Here is a 20,275-nt window from a genome sequence, read left to right on the forward strand (position 1 = left end):
CCAGAGTGGTACATGCTCTGGTTATCTCCTGCTTGGACTACTGCAATGCACTCTACGTGGGGCTACCTTTGAAGGTGACTCAGAAACTACAACTAATCCAGAATGCGGCAGCTAGACTGGTGACTGGGAGTGGCCGCCAAGACCATATAACACCGGTCCTGAAAGACCTACATTGGCTCCCAGCATGTTTCCGAGCACAATTCAAAGTGTTGGTGCTGAACTTTAAACGGCCTCGATCCAGTATATCTGAAGGAGCGTCTCCACCCCCATCGTTCTACCTGGACACTGAGGTCCAGCATCGAGGGCCTTCTGGCAGTTCCCTCACTGCGAGAAGCCAAGTTACAGGGAACCAGGCAGAGGGCCTTCCCAGTAGTGGCGCCCTCCCTGTGGAACGCCCTCCCACCAGATGTCAAAGAGAACAACAACTACCAGACTTTTAGAAGACATCTGAAGGCAGTCCTGTTTAGGGAAGCTTTTAATGTTTGATGTATTACAGTATTTTAATATTTTTGGGGAAGCCGCCCCATGGGCAGGATATAAATAATAAATTATATTATTATTATTATTATTATCATCATCATCATCATCATCATCATCTCAGCACCCTTAATATACAGTTCCCAAAAATATTCAGGGGAAGCAACAACTGTTTAAAACGGGATCATAGTGCTTTAAATGTATCGCATGAATATGGCCTCTAGTGCGGGAGTCAAGCGTTTTTAGCAAATTTGAAAAAAACAACCAGAATTGTCCTGTCCAACCCAGACATATATATGCCCCAATGGTCTTTTCGTTGCCTCAGATCAACAGAGACGTCACGTTACAAATCAACTCGGAAGTGGAGTGATGAGCCATCCGGTTGAAACCAAAAGGCCTCCCTTGGCCAGCAACGAGGCAAGAATGAAAAAGTAACAGGAAGCCAAGGAACTCATGCTGACAACTGGGATGTGATAAAAAATGACCTCAGTCTAAACATTGCTAGAGCATGAATACCAAAACAATTGCTTGGGCAGCACATTGGGGGAGGGGGGAAGTGAAGAGCCACAAGGATCTGAAGAACACTGTCAGAATGTGCTGAGTTAGGAAGCCATTGCCCATTATGCTTTCCAAAAAGGCAACTAGAAATCACGACGGAAGGTAGAAAATGGTCAAACAGCAGTTAGAATCACAGAATTGGAAGGGATCTCAAACAACATCAAGTCCAACCATTTGCCAATGCAGAAAATCTGTTGCTACAGCATCTCCAATTAGCAGAGGCCTAAAAATATCGAACCAAGTAAAGCCCACAACTTTCTGAGGCAGCCTGCTTTCACTGCAAAATGGCTCATACTTTCAGGAAGCTCTTCCTGACGTTCTTTCTCATAATTTAAACCAGTTGGTTCAGGTCCTAGGACTGTGTATGCACCATACATTTCCCGTTACATCCAAAGAAGACTGGGAACTGTAGTTTAAAGGTACTGGGAACTGTGTGGGGTTAACTACAGTTCCCAGAATTATTTGGGAGAAGTCGTGTATTTTAAATGTATGCAGATTCCATTCAACAACAATTTAAGATGGCTATGCTAAAAAATGTGCAATTAACCATGAACTTCCATTTTACTCCATTGCCCACCCGCCCCTGGGTCACAACAAGCAATGCTAAATTCAAGTAACACTTGCAGCACTGTGCAAGGCAACAACAAATCTAGATCATCTCCAATGAATTCAAATTTGTTAGGATTGCTGTTCTAGTTTTGTTAAGAGTCAGTCCCATTTAATCCCAGAATACTACATATGTTGTACAGTACTAAAACATTTGATGCACCAGAAGCATCATTACATCATTTACCAAACCAGAGAACCATGCTCTTATCCACTTCCTAGTTTCCTCCATCTCATTCCAGATTAACCACCAATGTCTGGGTTGCTAATTCCCAGAAGAAGAAATACACGAGGAGTTTTGCAAGAAAATCCCTAGGTATTTAGATGGTTACAGAAACATGAACAATAAACAGCCAGCGATTATAATGGATCACTCGAGCCAGTTACACCCAGGTTTCAAAAGGGGCCAAAGGAATGCAGCATGTGTAATATATTTGCATTTTTGCAGCCAAATGTTGTACTGCGTCTCCATGGCATTTTAAGTCCAAATAGACTGGGCCGTCACGCAGATTAGAAGCAAGATAGCACACAAGTAGTAGCCGCAACAAACATCAAAGTAATGAGATGGAGCACATTTATCTAAGAAAGATGCATGGTGTGTCAGGCATTTTCCCCAGTGGAAAAAGAGCAAGGATAAAATTTAACCCTGTATGATGGCAACACTAAAATGATGGAGAGCTGCAAGCCACACGGACCAGGCTTCAGCTTGTGGATCTTCCATATTATACAGTGTGAACCTGTGATATTGCTGGACTCTGAACTCTCTGTCAAGTTCAACCCAGCCAGCATGGCTAATGATCAGGGCTGATGGGAGTGGTAGGCTAAGCAAATCTGGAGGATCAGCAGGAAATGGCAATTTTAAGATGACCGTTGCATGATTCTGCAGGAAACAGCCAAAGCAATTTAGCAGCACTGCCATGTGTTGTGTTTCGTCTTAGGACACCATGCCATTTGACACAGAAACAAAGCCAAACTGATCGGAGGGATGAATCGGCTGCATTGCATGAAAAGATTAAAGGGAATTAAATATGCTGAGCCGGCAAAAGCAGGTCTACAGGGGGGAGCATGATAATAGAGTGCAAAGAATGCAAGCACCAAAAGAAGGAAAGGAATTGCATAGGATGGCCCAAACGGGTAAAGGAGGAACAAGAAAGAAAGCTCAAAAGGCTTGTATGGAGATAATTCGGTCCAGTCGTGAGCATGCAACTAGCCTGAATAAAAAGGCAGTCCATAATTTCCTGAGAGTATGGAAGATATTTAACCTCCTGAGGGTGAAAGCTCAATTCATGGCTGGTTACATCCTCACCACAGAGTCTATCTGGTCCTGGAACGAACCAGAAGGCTGAGCTGGAAAAGGATGCTGGAGAAAGCCAGTCCCGAGACTGACAAGAGAGAGAAGGGTAGTTGGGTGGGTTTGGCACATAATAGCAACTGACCCACGTCTGGTGCAAAAGAGGAGAATTCTGCTGTGAGGAATCAGATTTTAATCCCTGTTCACTCGCAAATCTTACTGGCTGTTCTGGCAAAGTTACTATGTATTGACCCTCTTCAACAGGCTGTTATGATGATTAAAGTGGCACAAAGTTTTCAAACATGCTTTGGACCCCAACAGAAATGATATGGCAATTTGTAACAGAATCACTAAGACACCCCAGCACCGCATTTCCTCTCCTTGTCTATTTTCCACTGGGGCAACTGAAAAAGGAAGTACCGTAGATATTGTCAAAATGGCAGATCTTTTCTATGTGTAAATCACACAATAAAAATAGTGAAAACCAGTCTAGAAAATTTAAGTGGACAAAAATTAAGGCAAGCACAAGGGCTCACCCAAACCACTACCCAAAAGCTCGGTGAGAGGATATCTGGTAACAGAGGGCCAATGAACAGAGAGCTGGATCTGATCTGCAGGAAGACCTAAATTTGGCTGCATCCACACTACACATTAGAAGCACCATACCACTTTAAAGAGTCATGGCTTGCCCCAAGGAATCCTGGGAACTTGCAGAAAAGTGCCACTTCCAGCCAAGATCAACCTCTAAACCACCTGAACTGCACATCCCTTTCCCTACACACCAAAAAATGGCATTAAAAAACCCTGTTTACGTTGATAACATGGAAAGAGTCCACATCCCAATCAAAATTATTCAGGATTCAAACTCCATCAAGTCAGTTGACCAGCTCGCCCCAGCTGAAGGCCCCCATTAAAGTAAACAGTGCGTGGTATCCAGGGCAAGGAAAAACAAACACACACTTTATTAAAAATAGGTTGTGTGGCAGATAGGGATGAGATAAGGAGGACACAATATCGGCTACAAGGAAAAAAAACCCAAACACAGCATGCAGTTCCTTTGCTTAGGGTCTTTTAACCCATTCCACATCTGGTTTTCACTAATGAAGTTTGACTAGCAATAAGAAAGGTCTTACGCTTAGTGTTGCATTATCCTACTGTGGAGTCTGGCTCCCGCTTCCACTCTGCATAATCATTTTATGGAGCTCAGAGTCTTATCTAGCAGCGTAGTGGCAAATTCAGAGGTGTGGGGTCCCTTCATGACAGTCACAGCTATGCACCTTCTAAGATTATACAATAATCCTATAATTACGCAATAATAATTAGGGATGCATTCCTGCAAATCTTCATGCACTGCCTTTCAGCTAGATCCGTGCGCATCTATCGTGCAAAGCCAGCTGTGCGGGTTCAAGCATAGGAGGAATTGTAACGAGTTAAGATCTATGCAAACAACTTGCTGCAGAAACCAAAGCAGCCTCAAAAGCAGCATTGCCAGTAGCTACTTTGAAAGTAAGTAGAAAAGCAGCAATTTTTTTGTAAATTTAAATAAAAATAAAGTGGTGCAGATGGTAGTAGCTAAATACCAGAAACACAATATTCAACAACCAGGATATTAATGGATCTTCATTACTACCACACAGAAGCAGTTAGCATCACTGTACCATGTGCCCAGTTTGCCAACAAACTAGATTTGTTGTGGGGCAATTCAGGTGACTGTAGATGTAAAAACAAACCCACAACAACCCACAGAAACAGTTAAGCAATGGAGGGTGGAATGGAAGGGAAGGGAAGGGGAGAAAACAATGTCCTCTGCTTTCTTTAAAAGCCTTGATGTGTCTCTACTTCCTAATTTTTAAATGCAAACCCTTCTGCTGTGTGCACAATTAATCTATGCTTTACAACATTATCCTGATTCACAACACTAGTAATATGATCTTTCAAGTAGCACGGTCATGTGTTTTTTAAACAGGCATTCAGCTAGTTGCTTACCCGGAGTAAAAAATCAACCTTAGGTGACAGAGCAGGAACACTTTTGTAAACTCTGTGTTAGGTCTCTCCCGCCTCACCCAACAAAACAGGCTATTACCATGTCACAAATTACTTTTTTTAAAAAAGGTATGCGCATGCAGGCTAGCTAGTAACTTTCCAAACATACTTGAGGGCAAAAAAAAGCTGCTGGCAATCCCTGCTAGAAACCCTTCCCTAGCCAGAACAACTCCTCCCAGGGCTATCAAAATAGTCAGGATACTTCCATACGATCTTTCAAGATTAATTGTGGGACACGCAGCTGAAAGAACTCCGATTTTGAATAAAAGTTGAGGAGAGAACATTTGCAAATCTCTCCCCTGAACGTGAGTGGGGAGATGAAGTGTATGCCTAAATAGACAAGTGATTTCAAACCCACCTGGAAAGCGTACGTTTGACAGACAACTCAGCCCTATTTGGGTGTTCACTTCCCACGTGTAATCAGAATAGTGCAAGGGAAAATGAGGAAGAGGCGCACTGCCTCTATCAAGGACCCTTTGTGTGGCCATGCTGCTTCCATGTGTAAGCGCCCCTAGCAGGAAGCCTGCTGTCCACGAGAAGATATGCCGCACAGTTTGGACTCCTAATTGTTCAGGGTTCTAGACTGCACAAGGAGCTTCTCAGCAGACGCTTGGCTGGAAATGTGTAGAGGGATTGGCATCTGGGCACAACTGGGGTGCAGGTTAGCACATTTTCACATATGAGAAGAATGGATGAGCAGCTTATTATCAACAATGGAAAACTGTGAAAGGAAAATAAAAGATGAAACTAATAGTCAAGACCCAATACAAAGGTTTATCTTGATTGGGACACAGATTGGTTAGGGAAGCAGCCAGGAACATGCATTTAGGCTGGCACAACTCCTGCTTTCCTAAGATATTCCAAGCCAGTAAATGGCCCTAACCTGAAAGCTTTGCTCCTTGGGAACTGCTGGAACAGCCTAGCTCTAGAGAATGTGTGGAGAGCAGACAATTAAAGGAGGTGGTACATCACTACCCAACACCCCCTGAGAAGCCACGTGGGCCATTATAGGCCTCCCCAATCCAGTTTAGGACGGTGGGGAGAGAATGGAGAGGCATGATCTGAGTAGCCTCAGATGGGTCATGATAAAAGCTACTTTACTCTGGGCTTGTTCAGACATATCACTAAACCATGGTTTGGTCTCATCAACCCTGTCCTCATAAGTTCTCTTTTCCCCTGATCTATGGCACTTAGAGGCAGCCAAACTTTGCTTTGCAGCAAGCCATAGTTTGGTGTTTCATCTCACCGGGTAGACGATGGTTTGAATCAGGATCCCAAATACGTTTGGCTTTGCAGCCCATTGCAAACTAGAGTTTGCCCAGCAGGACAAAAGGGCAGAGTATGGCTCAATACAATACATGGATCAGATGTTTCCAATTGCCACGAGCACAAAGAATGAGCTGAATGCTCATTACATTCTCAACATACCCTACATGGGCAAAAGCTACAGCTGACTGGTTCTCCGTGTATTTCTATAAATATTGCTCTAGGTATGCGCCTGTTAAACTTCTGTCTTCTCACCCTTTTTGGTGAAACTCTGAGGATCAGGAGGCACGTCTTTCCAACCAATCCTTACATGAGCACCGATTACAATCTCCTTTCTGCCCAGATTTGTCCTGGGGTGAGTCTATCTAGTTAACCATGTTCTATGCTTGGAAAAGCAGTGAGAAGGTTAATCAGATAACAAAGCGCCATGAAATGATCTGGAGGAGGAGGCACCCAATAGATGCTGAACTGGGAACAAGACCACGCCGGCAGAGGAAAATGGGTGGCGGTGCCTACTTCAGTCTTGCGTATCTGATGAGATGGAATCCAACCCTCCTAGAGATTAAAAACAGCTCCCTTTCTGCTAGGCTTGGCTATCGACCAGAGACACCCACTCCCTCCCCTCCCCAGCCTCCCCCAACAAAAGGCAGGGGGAATGCAAAACAAACAGGGCAAGCTTGGTTAGGATTTATGCCACTGTTAGGCAAAAGGGTTAAGGGGGGAGGAAGTTATTACAATTCTACCCTTCAGGCCTCAATAAGGGGGAAAGAGCATTTTCACATGTCAGTTTCTTCCTCTCCCACTCCATTAGCAATTATGCTTGGTTTGGGTGCCAGAGGGTGTGGAGGGAGAGGAAAAGGAGCGGTGTCTCCAGGAAGGATAGGAAGGGCTGCAGGATGTTGTGAGGCTGTAGGAAGCACAGGCCAAGAGAACTCACCGCCGAGCTCAGAGCTGTGGGTCATTGCCTTCCCCTAATATAGATGTGCACGCAGGCATGATGCCTCCGTTCCCCACGCAGCCAGCCATAGCTAATTGCCATCACATACACACATACACCTCATTTGCACCAGGCCTTTTTTTCACACACAAACTACAATGCCAATGGCTACAGAGGTGGAGAGAGGAAGGGAAAGGAGCCAATGTGCTCATTCATTTTTGCCTCCTCTTGATTTCAGGAGTTTTCACGTAGGAGTCTCCTGACAAATCTCCCATTAGACCAGGACTGGCAGCAAAAGCAGCAGCCTTCCTCATCCTTGGGTCCCCAGATGTTGCTGGATGATAATTTCCATCATCCCCTAATCATTGGAAATTCTGGCTGGAGGCATTGTGGGGTGGAATGTTTATAGTTGCTCAGTCATGTCTGGTTGGTGGACATTGGTCCCCAACAGAGACAGGGAACCTTTGGCTCTCCAGCTGTTGCTGAACCGCATCCAGTGTTAGAAATTAGCCAGACACCAGGTGCGTTTTGCGGCTGGTGCAAGTCCAATTACGACCACACGGAGATCCTCTGGACGTCAGGTTGGCGACTGGGGAAAGCAAAAGGCCACTTAGAGAAGGACCTGGAAGCTTGAATTTGTTTTATTCTGGATTGTTTTATCTGATGTTTTAATGTGTTGTAAAGTGCTGTGAGTTTTGTTCTTTAAAATATAAAGCAATATAGAAATAAAATTATTATTATTAATAATAAACTCAATTGCAAAAAAAGCACCTAGGCATTCCATTGTGGCAACTGTAATCCAAGTTTAAGGTGCTGTTTGGCAATCAGATTATATATATCTGCATTTCTAACACAGATCACAACTCCCATCAGCCCCAGCTGGCATGGCCAAGGGTGATGGGAATTGTAGTTCAGCAACATCTGGAGGGCCAGAGATATTCTCCACACCTGCTCTACAAGAACAGAAAGTGAGCTATGCAGCGACCTATAGCCAACATTTGCAAGAAGCAGCCAAGACTTCTTGCTCTCCCCATCAGGAACACACACACCACACTTCTCTGTCCCATCTGTGATCAGCAATCCCATTAAATGCTCACTCAGGTAGAATAGGAAACTCATTCTCATGGTTGTGGGTTCAAGCCCCACGTTGGGCAAAAGATTCCTGCATTGCAGGTGGTTGGCCTAGATGACCCTCATGATCCCTTCAAACTCTGTGATTCTGTGACACTGTCTGCAATGAGCCCTGGAGATGGGGACTGGACCCTTAAAAAACCTCTGCAGGAGGAGAAGCAGGGAGGAAGAGATAGGAGAGAACAGGAAGGCCAAAAGGTGAGGCAGCCCCAGAGCTTTCTAAATCCTTTGGCTGCTTTGTAATGTTTTCTGACATTGCAAAAGAAAGCAAAAAGGCACAGGCCAAAACAAGGGAAATAATCGGGGCTTTTCCAAAAACAGCATAATGATTATGTCCAAAACAGAGAGTGAATCCATTCCATGATTGCAGCACACCCACCCACTCCCAGGAGGCCAGGGTGGGGGAGGAAAGGGGCTGGAGGAAGGACTGCAGTTGTGCAAACTGGCTCCTGGAGCACCTCCTAAGGCCAGGACGGGAAGTAGCTTCCCAGAGGCAACGATCCCTCCTCGGACAGGGAAACATTTCCCTAACCCTGCCGCAGAGACAGCAGTTCTTCCTGGTTACATACACGCCTGCTCTCCAGAGGCGATTTTAGGGGTGGGAACAGAGTCCATCGAGGAAGATCGCTTGCTTCCTAACCCCGCTTTTTGGAATGGAGAGAATATATAATATTAAAATAAAAATGGAGACCTATGTATGCTGGCTTTCCCGTTAACACAGAACTCTTTCCGCAGTCGCCCTGTTTTGAACTCGGAACTGGCACGCGCCTAGCCAAGCGGAAGGTGATCTTTAAAAAAAAATGTATCGTGCTCTCTCTCTAGTCTCTAACGGCCCTGGAACACGGCAACACTTCGTCCTCCACGCCCGTGTTCGAACGTGTGAATCCTGCCAGCCTCGGCACAACAGCGGCGTTGAGGAAACTCTGGGCCTAGGAAGGGGCACGTTAGCTCCGGGGGTGTGATGGAGGTCTAGCCCGGAAACCTTTACGAATGGGAGGGTGGGCGGAAAAAAAGGGGCGGCAGACTGGCACGGAATCCAGCACCCCTCTTCTGCCGCAAGAGGAAGCCCGCCCCGCGCCAAGCAGGAATGCGGATCTTGTGGCCGAGGAGTAGCTGCCTACCTGTCCTTGCCCTCCAGCCCCTTAACAGAAACAACTGCACGAATACGGTGGAAGGAAACCAAGCCAGAAAGTGGCAACTCACCGTCATGCTGCCGGCTGCGCTCAAAGCGGCTAGAGAAATTCGCTGGTCACTTTTCAAACCCCAGCAAAGAAAAGTCGAAATCACCTCCAAGCAGTAGCGGCGGCAGCAGCCTCGATGTCCATTTCCCCACCCTCCCCCTTTCTCTCCCTCCGCTCTCCGCGCTCCCAACCTCTTCTATCCGCCCAGAATAAACTTTTTTTCCTCTCTTTCTCTTTCTTTAAAACTTCCTGGGAGGACCCTTCCTAGCCAATGGGAGGAGATCGAATTTGCAACTTTTGCAGAGCGCAAGTCGCGGGCAGCTAATGAGCAGGCGAAGAGGAGGAGGCGGGGGCGGAGCCCGGCTGCCCGAATGCAAAGAGAGAGAGAGAGAGAGAGAAGCGCCAATGAATAAGCGGAGGGGCAAGGCTTCAGCCATAATAATGAAAAAAAAGAGAGATACAGGCTAAATGTTAAGAGAGGCGCCCGTGAGTCCCCTTTGCCTTGCCAGAGGACAGAGAGAGCATGCCAGGCAGCGCTGCCAAGGGTCAGTGGCAAGCCGTGGCTGGGGGAGGGGGGAGTGCTGTCTGGTTGCAAGCCGGCTGGACAAAGCTACCCCACCATTTATGCAAAGCCACAATATTTTGCACCCCACCCTGGTTATAATTCGAGCAAAGCTGCAGAGGACAAGATCTGAGCCTTAATGTTCTGCTAGTTTCTTCGTCTTGCTCTTGCGCCTTCTCCCAACGCTGGGAATTGGGGGTTGGGGACCGGCATCTGGTTGCAATTTACAGAAAGGAAAGGAGCCCGTTTGACCTACTGCGGAGGCCTTACACCTCTGCATTCCTCGCTTCCGAATGTTAAACTTGTGTAAAGACGCCCCAGCATCGCAGTAAGAAGCAATGGGTCTGAGGGGGGAACATAAAAATGGGGAATTGAGAGGTGGTGATGTTTAACTGGATTTCACGATGGTTTAACTGGCAGCTTTTTCCTTGCACAAGCTGCAGTCTGATGATCCTAGTGCCCCCAAACTATAAAGCAAACAAGCGCCTTGACTGTATTTTAACACCAGGTTAAAATCAGTGGGGCTTACTTCTGAGCAAACAGACAAGCTGCAAGGTCACCTCTAAACTGCCAATATTTTTGCAGGAGGATCATAGCAAATACCTGGAAATTTAGGTTAATACTCTTTGTATTCCTAGTATAAAAATCCACTTTAAAAAAAGAAACACTTTTACTGTCAGGAAAGTGGCTGAAATGAACTGAAAAATGTGGGATGAACTAATTATTAATGGGGAAATGTACGAACACAGTGCAAGCAAATCACAGTGAATGCTCAATAGACAGGTCATCCGAGTGTGGTTACTCATAAATAATCAGTCAGAATAAAAATGTTCAGCTTTCCCTTACACCAGCGATCTAACAATTACACACATATTGGGCTCAGAAATCAGAATGATACTGAATGGTAACAGCTCACATATGAATTTTGTTTCCATGAAGTTCCTAAAATTAAAATTAATGCCACTTAAAACAATCAAGGTTCAAGTTCCTTTGCTGGCAATTCACACACGCACACCTCAACATACAAAGACATTTAAGGTCGAAAAGGACCCCCATGAAGTCCACAAAAAGCAGTAACCAAAAATGAAACAAATATTAACGGTACATAGAAGCTCCCTTGCCTATTCCAAACACTAGAAAAGTGTCTACCTCTACTGCACAGATGCACACAAAGGGACATAACAATTTGGCCCCTAAAAACGCACATTCAAAAAGCTTAAGTGCATGCACATAGAGACACACATGCCTCCCCCTGCTTGAACCATCTTAGGGAAGCCTGCCTCACACAAAGACTCATACCACTGAGAGAATGTTAGGAATGCCATAAAGAATTTGTAAATATAAGGAGTAGGAACTGCACAGAACATACCTTCCAATGTTTCTTCTCTGTTATCCTTATTATTATAGAGCACTGCAATTATGTTAGGCGCTTTGGAGTGTTTGGTAGGTTGTATCTGCCAGCTGTGTTTATTCCAGCACACAGCACAGAGGAGTCTCCTGTGCCTTGCCTACAGCCCTCTGACTATTACAAGATTAGCAAGTCGCCTTTCCTTCTTTCTCCACAGTCCTTTAGGGAAAAACAAACAAACCAGACTCTCATGCCTGCAGTTCAGCCTGGAGTATATCATGTAAGCGGGTGATTCTCCTTTCCAATCATGCTCAACTGAAATTCAACCTAGCAGCTGAACTTCACACTCTCTTAGCTGTGCCGTCCTACATTTGAAGGAAGGTCCCGTTCACCTGTGACAAGCACTAGGGAGTTGCCACCCACCCACCGCCTCATCTGTTATGATTCCTATCACTTCTCTGGTTGCATAAGTGAGTAGCAGCACAATAGCAAGCTATAACTGAACACAGATACCCGGCTCCAGTATTCAGTAATTCAATGCGTTAAACCAGCATTCAGAGATCTCAGGGCCAATTCCTGCTGGAGGTGAATGGCTTCGCATTGCCATCTGCTTCCCTGGAGAACCAGGGAACTGAAGCATTCAGGGCATGAAGCAGCCCTCTCCCTTTGCAACAAGCTGAAGACAAGCCAGTTTGCCAAAGAAAGACAACAGTTGCATGTGTGTGTATCAGCAATGATGGGGAACCTCTCTCAGAAATTTATTTTTCTTGCCCATATTTTATAACATCACTTATAAACTATACATTGTGTTAAGAAGGCAGTGAGGGTGTTTCCTGAGCTTTGAAAAAGAATATCAATCCTATTCCAAGGGTAACGTAGTGTGGGTTTGACTTGGGTCAAAGTTACTTAAAGGACCCTATCACTGTATGCACCTACCAGTACAACAGAAGTGGGGAACCTCCAGCCCTCAGGCAAGATTTGATCCACCCATTTGGCCTGTAAGTCTGTTCCCCCTAAACCACACTCAACTGCCCCACACCAGACAAAATGACATGGCTACAAAAGAACAATCTTATCAGAAGCTTAAAATCAGTGCCCAATTGTACATTTGCTGGAGCAAGGCACAACTGATGTGTAGGGGAACTGCACCTTGCTCCAATAGTACCAAGCAATTGCCATTTAAATTGCAGCTAAAAATGAGGCTTCCACCTCTGTTTTGGCAGTAGCTTCAATGCAAACCATTTGGTGCAGCAAAACCCCTTGTACTGTGGTGCCTAAGTGACTAACAGGCAAGTTAGGTGCTGGGCACCTGGGAAGCAGTGACCAGTGGGCTGGACAACCCAGCTGTCAGACAGAGGACATCAGCTGATCGGCAGGTGGGTTGTCCCACCCACCTGTCAACATTGGTCCCCTATGCCAAAAAGGTTCTTCACCCCTGCAGTACAATCACATATTCAGTGGAGTCAAGGACCTTCTTAGTGATGGTGCCCCAGTTATGGAATCCTCTCCCTAGAGAAGTTTGCCTGGCACCTACTTTATTGTCCTTTTAGTGCTCTTTTTATTTTTCTGAACTTTTTAGATACAATTTGAATATTGACTGTTTTATGTCACTTTTACCATTTTGTGGCTCATGTTTACAATTTGTCTCATTCTTTTTGTAGCCCATGCTATAAGAGCAAGACAAAGCACTATAAAACCAACCCCATCTTGCTAAGCATTAAGGATCCCCAAATATTGTTCTTGCAGCCCAGTCCGATGTAAAGTTTGGCATCTCTAAAGCCAGTTAAGTAATCCAGCATAGGAGCAAGCTGTCAGCTGTAAGGTCAAGGCCACTCAAGAGCAGATAACACATAATCCTATGCTTGTACCCAGAAGTTCCACTGAATTCTACAGAGCTTCCTCTCAATTAAGTGTGCATAAGCCTGTAGCTTTAAACAGGTTGTGGAGCAAAAGGAAACAACTGGGAGACAGTTACCTGATTACTTTACATCGTACTAGTAAAAAAAACCCTACATTTTTAAAGAGTTTCACTTGGATCAAGAAGCCACTGAAATGAAGTCATTTTTTGGCTGATCTTGTTTCAGTAGATTCCGAAAAGATGCAGGAGAAAGAAGACTCACATCAAGAATGCACACCTCCAGAGAAAGCAAGATAGGCTAGCTATCACCTGTACACTATATCCAAGATGTTGAGCGACTGCCTCTGCCTCCCATCTGTCTGTCTTACTCAGGAGTACATCTGTTGTAGCAAATTATTGCCCTGCTCCTTCTTAAGCTTAAGTTACATAGCTCACCTTGACAGGGGGCTTTCAGACACGGGGTTTAATATTGCAAACAGGCCATTCAGCTATCCCAAATGGGGCATTGGCAACAAGTTTTGTTTTGTGTCTAATGTAATGTATTTCGCTTAGAAAGGGTAAATTTGGACTTAAATGGGGAAGTGGGGATAGAGGCTGGCATTTTGATGCCGATGCCATTGTGTGAACACCCTTCTAGAAGCATGCATAATTTTTTCCTTTTGCATTTTTACAGGTTACCTAGCATAATGCACATGCTTTCAAAGCAATGATCAGGAGCCATTAGCTGGGAGCCTGTATATAACATCACTCCATTCCCAGCGTTAGGGCGTGAGGTGCTGTTTCTTGTGTAGCCAAAACAGCACCACACAGGGAGGTATCAACAGGCATGGGAGAAGGCCAAGCTTTCCAGAAGTACAAAAATATTATGAGAAAAATACCCAGGGGGTGGGAGCCTGCACACCCCAAACAATCCAATGGAGGACCACCAAATTCTTGGACGTTTTGGGGTAGGGAAATGAACAGGGGGGAAAGAAGAAATGGAACAGAATAGCTGAACTCCTGAACAGCAGCAATCTATGCTACCACAGTTTCTTGCAGGCTTTGCTTATGAATTGTATATTTGTGCAGATGCCTCAAATATATATACAAATATCACCCACCTTGTGATGATGAATATAGTCTGAGCACATGGTGAGAAGTGTTTCTAGCCTGGGCCTTTGCCAAAGGCCTTGGGATACTTCACTCAATTCACCTCTGAATAGGAATTAATTGAACTCTTGGGCTATTTGCTTTACTGCTCTTACAATTAAGGTGTGTTGCATGCTCAGCGGTAGAGAGGCAATGTCTGGAAAAGAGATGAGATGCAGGTGCTAGGCTTGCCCAAGGCGTACAGCTAGACACATATCATTCCATTTCAGCTGCATTTCGAGCAGAGGCTTGTTCAGAAGGGGGGGGGCATTGTATAAAAGGTACATGCCGATGCACCGGTTGAGGAATCAGGCAGCAAGCAGTGGGAAGGATCCCTGCCTAACAGCCACTGCCAGACAGAGTAGGCAAATGTTGAGCTCATATAAGGCTGCTTCTAATGTTACCTAGATAGGTCTCAAATCCATTTTCCCAGGATATCATTGCTTCCACTCAGTGGCGGAGCTTTGCTGGGGATGCTCTGGCAGCAGGAGCCTCTCAGGCTGCGCCCCCTCCGGCGGGCGGGCAGTGTTCGCTTCCCCCGGCAGCCACCGAGCATATTTGCACGATCAGCGGCCAGATTTTCGCGACGACAGTTGGCCCAGTCGCGAAAATTCGCTTGATGGGGGTGCCAGCACTGCCATGCCGATCTGCCCAGGGGGGATTTGGTCACACGCCCCCTAGGCATGACACCCAGGGCGGACCGCACCCCTCTTGTGACACCCCTGCTTCCACTGTCCTAGAACTGTGACCAAACATTCTTTAACTGAAGAAACCAGGGACTGAACATGAGGACAAGCCTGCCTTCCTACCACCAAACTACAGCCTTACAGAGATAATATCCACTGCTCTATTGCCAGCATACATTACGGTGGCCCATTTTGGACATTCATCATGGCTTCTCTGGTTTAATGTCCACATCTCATGGACACAGCTAAATTGAAATCCTCCCATTTCATAAACTATTGACCTTTATGAACAATAGCTTCTTGGAGCCCAGAGATGAACATCAGGGCTATGTCTCCTCCCTTAATGTACTGCCTTCAGAGCTATGATCCTGGCTTGCATTAAACCTTACTTCCCCATTTCAGACACAGAACAGAACCCAGGTTTAAAAGATTAACTAACTAACCAGGGTATTATTTCCTTCGGTTTACATCTGCCCTTCCTTCTGAAAGTGTCCACAGGGTGCTTAACAATGTCGAATCTGAAAAAAAACTATACTTATGGCTAAACTGACAGTTATTAAAACGACAGTGCCTCCGTGTATCTACCCCTTTCCAAAGGACTGGGCAAATAAAATGTTCTGTCTGAACACAGTTGGAAAAGGGAATGGATTTCGCCTGAGAAGGAGTTCCTGAGACAGGGTGCCACTATGAAGAAAGCCCCGTCTCGCGGTCACACCCTCCTTGCCACCCACAGTGATGTTACTGTGAGACGAGTCCCTCCCTCATGAGCTATATAGTTTAAATGTATTTAAGTATATGCAAGTATATTTAGATTAAATCTAATCCCGCTTTAATATCCTGCTTAGCTTTTAGCCCAATAAATATTTATTGCTTGCAGCCATAGGTCACTGCAAATGCAGTAAAATGCCTATTGGCACAGACATAAAACATGAATAAATATATTAAACTCACCCTTAAATCTTCCAGGGGTTACTCTTAAGACTTAGCTTGCTCAAGTTAACATGTAAGCTTTACAAACCACTGGCATTCGGTTTGAGATTCTCACTCAGATTTTCGTTGTTGAAATTGCAAACAGTGCAACTTGATAACATATATACTCATTTTCATCAGATAACAAGTTATTTACTATCTCCTGTATTGAACACCCACTACATCGTGACACAAGATAACAGTTTCGCTTTCTAGGATAGGCATACCGTGGTCTATCCCCACGCAACTCTTTCCAAAGGACGCACAAACTGTTTCTTACAGGGATATGACAATGCCTGCCATCCAAATAAATGGGTAGCATCTGTTTAACTGTTAATCTGCAAAAGCTTTTCTCAGCTGCGGGTAGGTAGTGTTAAATAAACACCTTTAGATTTGATTTATCTTTTTTAAAGTGCAGCGTATCAGTGAGAGGAGCGATTATTATTAATCACTTCCCTATCCCAGGACAGATGGAATGTTCCCATTTAAAGTGGGCTGAACGCCAAGGATGGCCGGCTGCATGCTCTGTAGGAACTGAGTACAGATTAATTCTGTCCTGGGAGATCTTCCTTCCCCCTAGCTCTCAGGTGTTCATATTAACACATCTTTTGGAACCCTGAGCCAGCCATTTCATGGCATGCGTATCTATCCTGGATCATGCTTTTGTTAACTCTCAATCCCAGTTTAATATCCTGGTTAGTTGCCAACATTAAACCCAAGTTTTCCTTTTGGAGCAAAATGGGGAACACTGGTTTGCAACACCAAAGATGTTGCACAAGAGGAGCATGCATTAGAGGGGAGGTGTGCATGGAAATGATGATATTCGTGAAAATAAGATACAAATGCATCATGTTAGGGGGAAAGGCTTGCAAAAATATGTACATTGGGTCAAAACTGCGTATAAATATGTGTCTACTAGGAGAAAATTACACAAAAATGCTGGCGAAGTTTCATGCTGTTTTTACCATATTGTTAGCAGCCTCAAGTGTCCTTGGACAAAAAGGCGGGAGAGAAACTGATTAAAGACCAGATAAACACTCCATTCCTTGTGCAACTTGATTTGTTGTATGCCATTATGAGGAAACCTTCGTGACCCATGTTTTGAATATTAGGCGCAACAAATTTAGTCTCCGTTTAGTCCAGAGGACAAAGAGCAAGCAATCCTGACTAAAGGATGGGAGAAGTTGGTGGGCTCTCCTTTGCAAGCAGTATTTAACATTTGAAGGCGGCTGATATATGAGCATACTGATGCCAGGGAGATGCCGGGGATTGAACCTGTGACCTTCTGCACGCTAAGCAGATGCTCTACCACTGTGCTATATGGTCACCTTCTTACCTGATACAAGAGCTTCTCTTTGTTGCTCCGGTCACTCTCCGGCCGACTCTCTGGCCTTGCAGGACTTGGTCCCTGATTTGTACGTTCATCCTCTACCTGTTCCATTGGACTCCCTTGATTTCTCCAGTGACCCTCCAGTTGCTGCTGCTGTTGCCCAGGCTTTGCCGAATGAGGACATTCTCCGTGGCTCATCCAGTCTCTCTCCAAGAGCTGCATTGGATGCACGTGGCACAAGGACCCTTCATGGCTCTTTGGGCTAGCCTCCGGCCTCGCGGGGCAAGAGGGGTCTCCTGGGCCAGCCCTCTTGAGCTCAGCCACTGGCAGGCTGGCGAGGCACAGGGATGTGCTGCTATCCTCCCAGTTGTCCTGTCTCCTGGGATCAAAAGGGTTGACCGGCTCTTCTTCGCCCGGCCAATCAGTGTCTAGACTCGTCCGTAGGGTCCTGCTGCAGGCCTCCCTTGGGCTTTTCCAACTGTCTTCTGCGTGCTGCTTGCTCACAGCGCAACACCTTGCCTGCTGTGGATATGCGCGGCTACTCTCTGCCAGCCGCCCAGGACTGGGAGACCGCCTGACCTCCCCAGAGCTATGCCGGCCACTTTCTCTGCAGCTCCCTGGGCTCAGGGAGCGCCTGGTCTCTCTCTGGCTACCCCCAGGACTAAATAGACCCCCAACCTCCCCACGGTTTTTCAAACCAATCCCTGCATCTCTCCCTGGGCCGAGAGACCGCCTGGCCTCTCCTTGAGCCCCCCGGCCATCTTCCCTGGGCCTCGGGGGACTCAGGGTCTGCCCTTGGCCTGCCATGGCCCTCCCCGGGCCGAAATTGCACACAGCTCCCCGGTAGTCTCTCGGCTCCTTCCTCGGGTGCTCGCCCGTGTCAAAGGGGAGCAAAGGCTTGCCCCGCGCTTTCCGGTCACTCTCCTTGTACCTCTCCAGCTGCCTCGCTTGACCCTTGTCCAAGCTCCTTCTGGAGTGGGCTGTGCTCACAGCGCCCAGGCAGCTTTTCCACTTGGTCTCTGTGCTTTTCCCAGAGCTGTGCGAGAGCTGCGGTTGGCTTTTCCTCCCATCACTCGTTGGCTTCCCGTGACTCATGGGGCTGCGGAGAGGTGCCCTGTCCCTGTCGCCTTTTGGTTGGGGCACGGGGTCCGCCCATTTCCGCCGCTCTGCTGGCTGCTGAGGGACCACCAAGTGTGGAGACACGGCCCTGCTCCTGCTGTCTCTCTCCAGGCGCTGAGGGGAGCTCCCAGAGCGGCTGGGCTCCCCTTGGCTCCTGCTGCTTCGTTCAGGGCGCTGCTCTGGTCTCCCTAGGCGCTGGGGGCCTCCTCTGCTCCTGCTGGGCTGCTCTGGCTCCCAGGGAAGTTTCTTGCTAACCTGAAAAAGAAGAAGGAAATAAGTAGCCTTGTGATAGCAAAAGGCTAACCCTCTGGTCGTATGTTGGGAATTAAAATTGCCTTGGACCACATCCATCTTTTTCTCCAGCTCAGTAACTGTCTCCCTTGACTGACAGTGTAGGAAGCAGACTAAATTAAATCAGCTGCTGCTGTTTCAACTGTGTCTAAAACGCATCACTTCTTTTGGGAATTATAGGTACAGAACTACCTAAACTGTATAGAAACTTATTCATGTATGCTACTAGAGCGGCAAGAATGTTACTCGCCACAAAATGGAAAAAAATAGATGTCTCAGCAAAGGAAGAATGGATACAAAAACTTATGGAATATGCAGAAATGGCAGAATTTACCGGAAGAATAAGAAATCAAGATAACAAACTTGTTTATATATAAAAGAATGGAAATGGTTTACTGAATATTTACAGATAAATTTGGAACAGATAAGAATGTTGGCAGGATTATTGTAATAAGAGTATATATTTAAAGTAGATGAATAAACGAGCAAATTAAGTTAATTTGGATTTGCAGAAGATATTTAAAATAAATTTAAGGAACTGCAGAAAGAGGGGGAAGGAAGTCAAGTTCTGAAATGTCAAAATGATTGTAATATCAGTGAAATGCATAAACCTGAAAAGTGTGTGTGTGTGTGTGTGTGTATCTGTAATGCATCACTTCATCCCATATCATGAGAGAGTCAGTCTTACTTATGTTCAAGACCCACTGGGCTCGAACGCCACCTCCTTCCTGGGCTACCATGATCTTTTGGCCTAGCACCACGCAGCATTAGACCCACCTTTATTTCAATGCCTGAAGTAACAGAAGTTACCAAGTAACAGAGCCATTTGCATCCAGGCAGTGCTTGGAAAATAAAGCCCAATGTGATCATCGACTGCAGAAAAGTATCACCAATTGTCCAGTGCACAGATGGGGAACCTGATCTGGACAGTGGTCCCCCACAGGCCAAAAGTGAGAGGTGGGCAGGACCACTCACCTGTCAATCACCTGACGTCAGAACATCATCAATGATTGCTGGGACTTCAAAGCACTATGTAGGGTTTCCAAAGAGCTCTAACAAAGTGCTTCAAAGCGCTGCTGATCAGCAGGCTTGAAGCCACCACCTTCCAGCTGACAGATGGTAATGCCAAGACTGCTTTCTGCAGGGAATGGCTGTGTGACTGAGCTCCTCATTTCCTCAGGCCCCTCACACCAGATGTCACATGAAACTTCAGATGCGGGGCAGGTGGGAGTGGTTTGGGGAAAACATCCTTGCGGTCCAAATTGGGACTCGCGCTGGCCTGTGGGATGGAGCTTATCACCAGTACTCCGAAAGCCTCATAGAAGATCAAAGTGCTCCTTCCTGTTTCCATCCATCCGTCAGCTGTTCCCAATGGTTCTCAATGGAGCTAGGAAGGCATCAAATTTGGGAGCTGCCATCTCAAGGTGTGCATGCATGTGTGCAACCTGGGTTTGTGAAAAAGGAAAAGCAGCCCTTGGGCTGGGAAAGGTTTTC

At 46.1% G+C, this 20,275-nt stretch overlaps 1 protein-coding gene across 2 annotated transcripts in view; it reads right to left on the minus strand.

Moving 5' to 3' along the window:
* Positions 1-20,275, minus strand: part of TRIOBP (TRIO and F-actin binding protein) — a 60,295-nt gene that overhangs the window by 22,511 nt on the left and 17,509 nt on the right. For both annotated transcript variants that reach the window (XM_081928168.1, XM_081928167.1), the window contains exon 8: positions 17,378-18,745. In XM_081928168.1, the coding sequence (XP_081784294.1) occupies positions 17,378-18,745 (1,368 nt within the window). The remainder of the gene's footprint in view (positions 1-17,377; positions 18,746-20,275) is intronic.

Source organism: Podarcis melisellensis (assembly GCF_964234715.1).
Source record: "Podarcis melisellensis genome assembly, chromosome: 10".
Lineage (NCBI taxonomy): Eukaryota > Metazoa > Chordata > Lepidosauria > Squamata > Lacertidae > Podarcis > Podarcis melisellensis.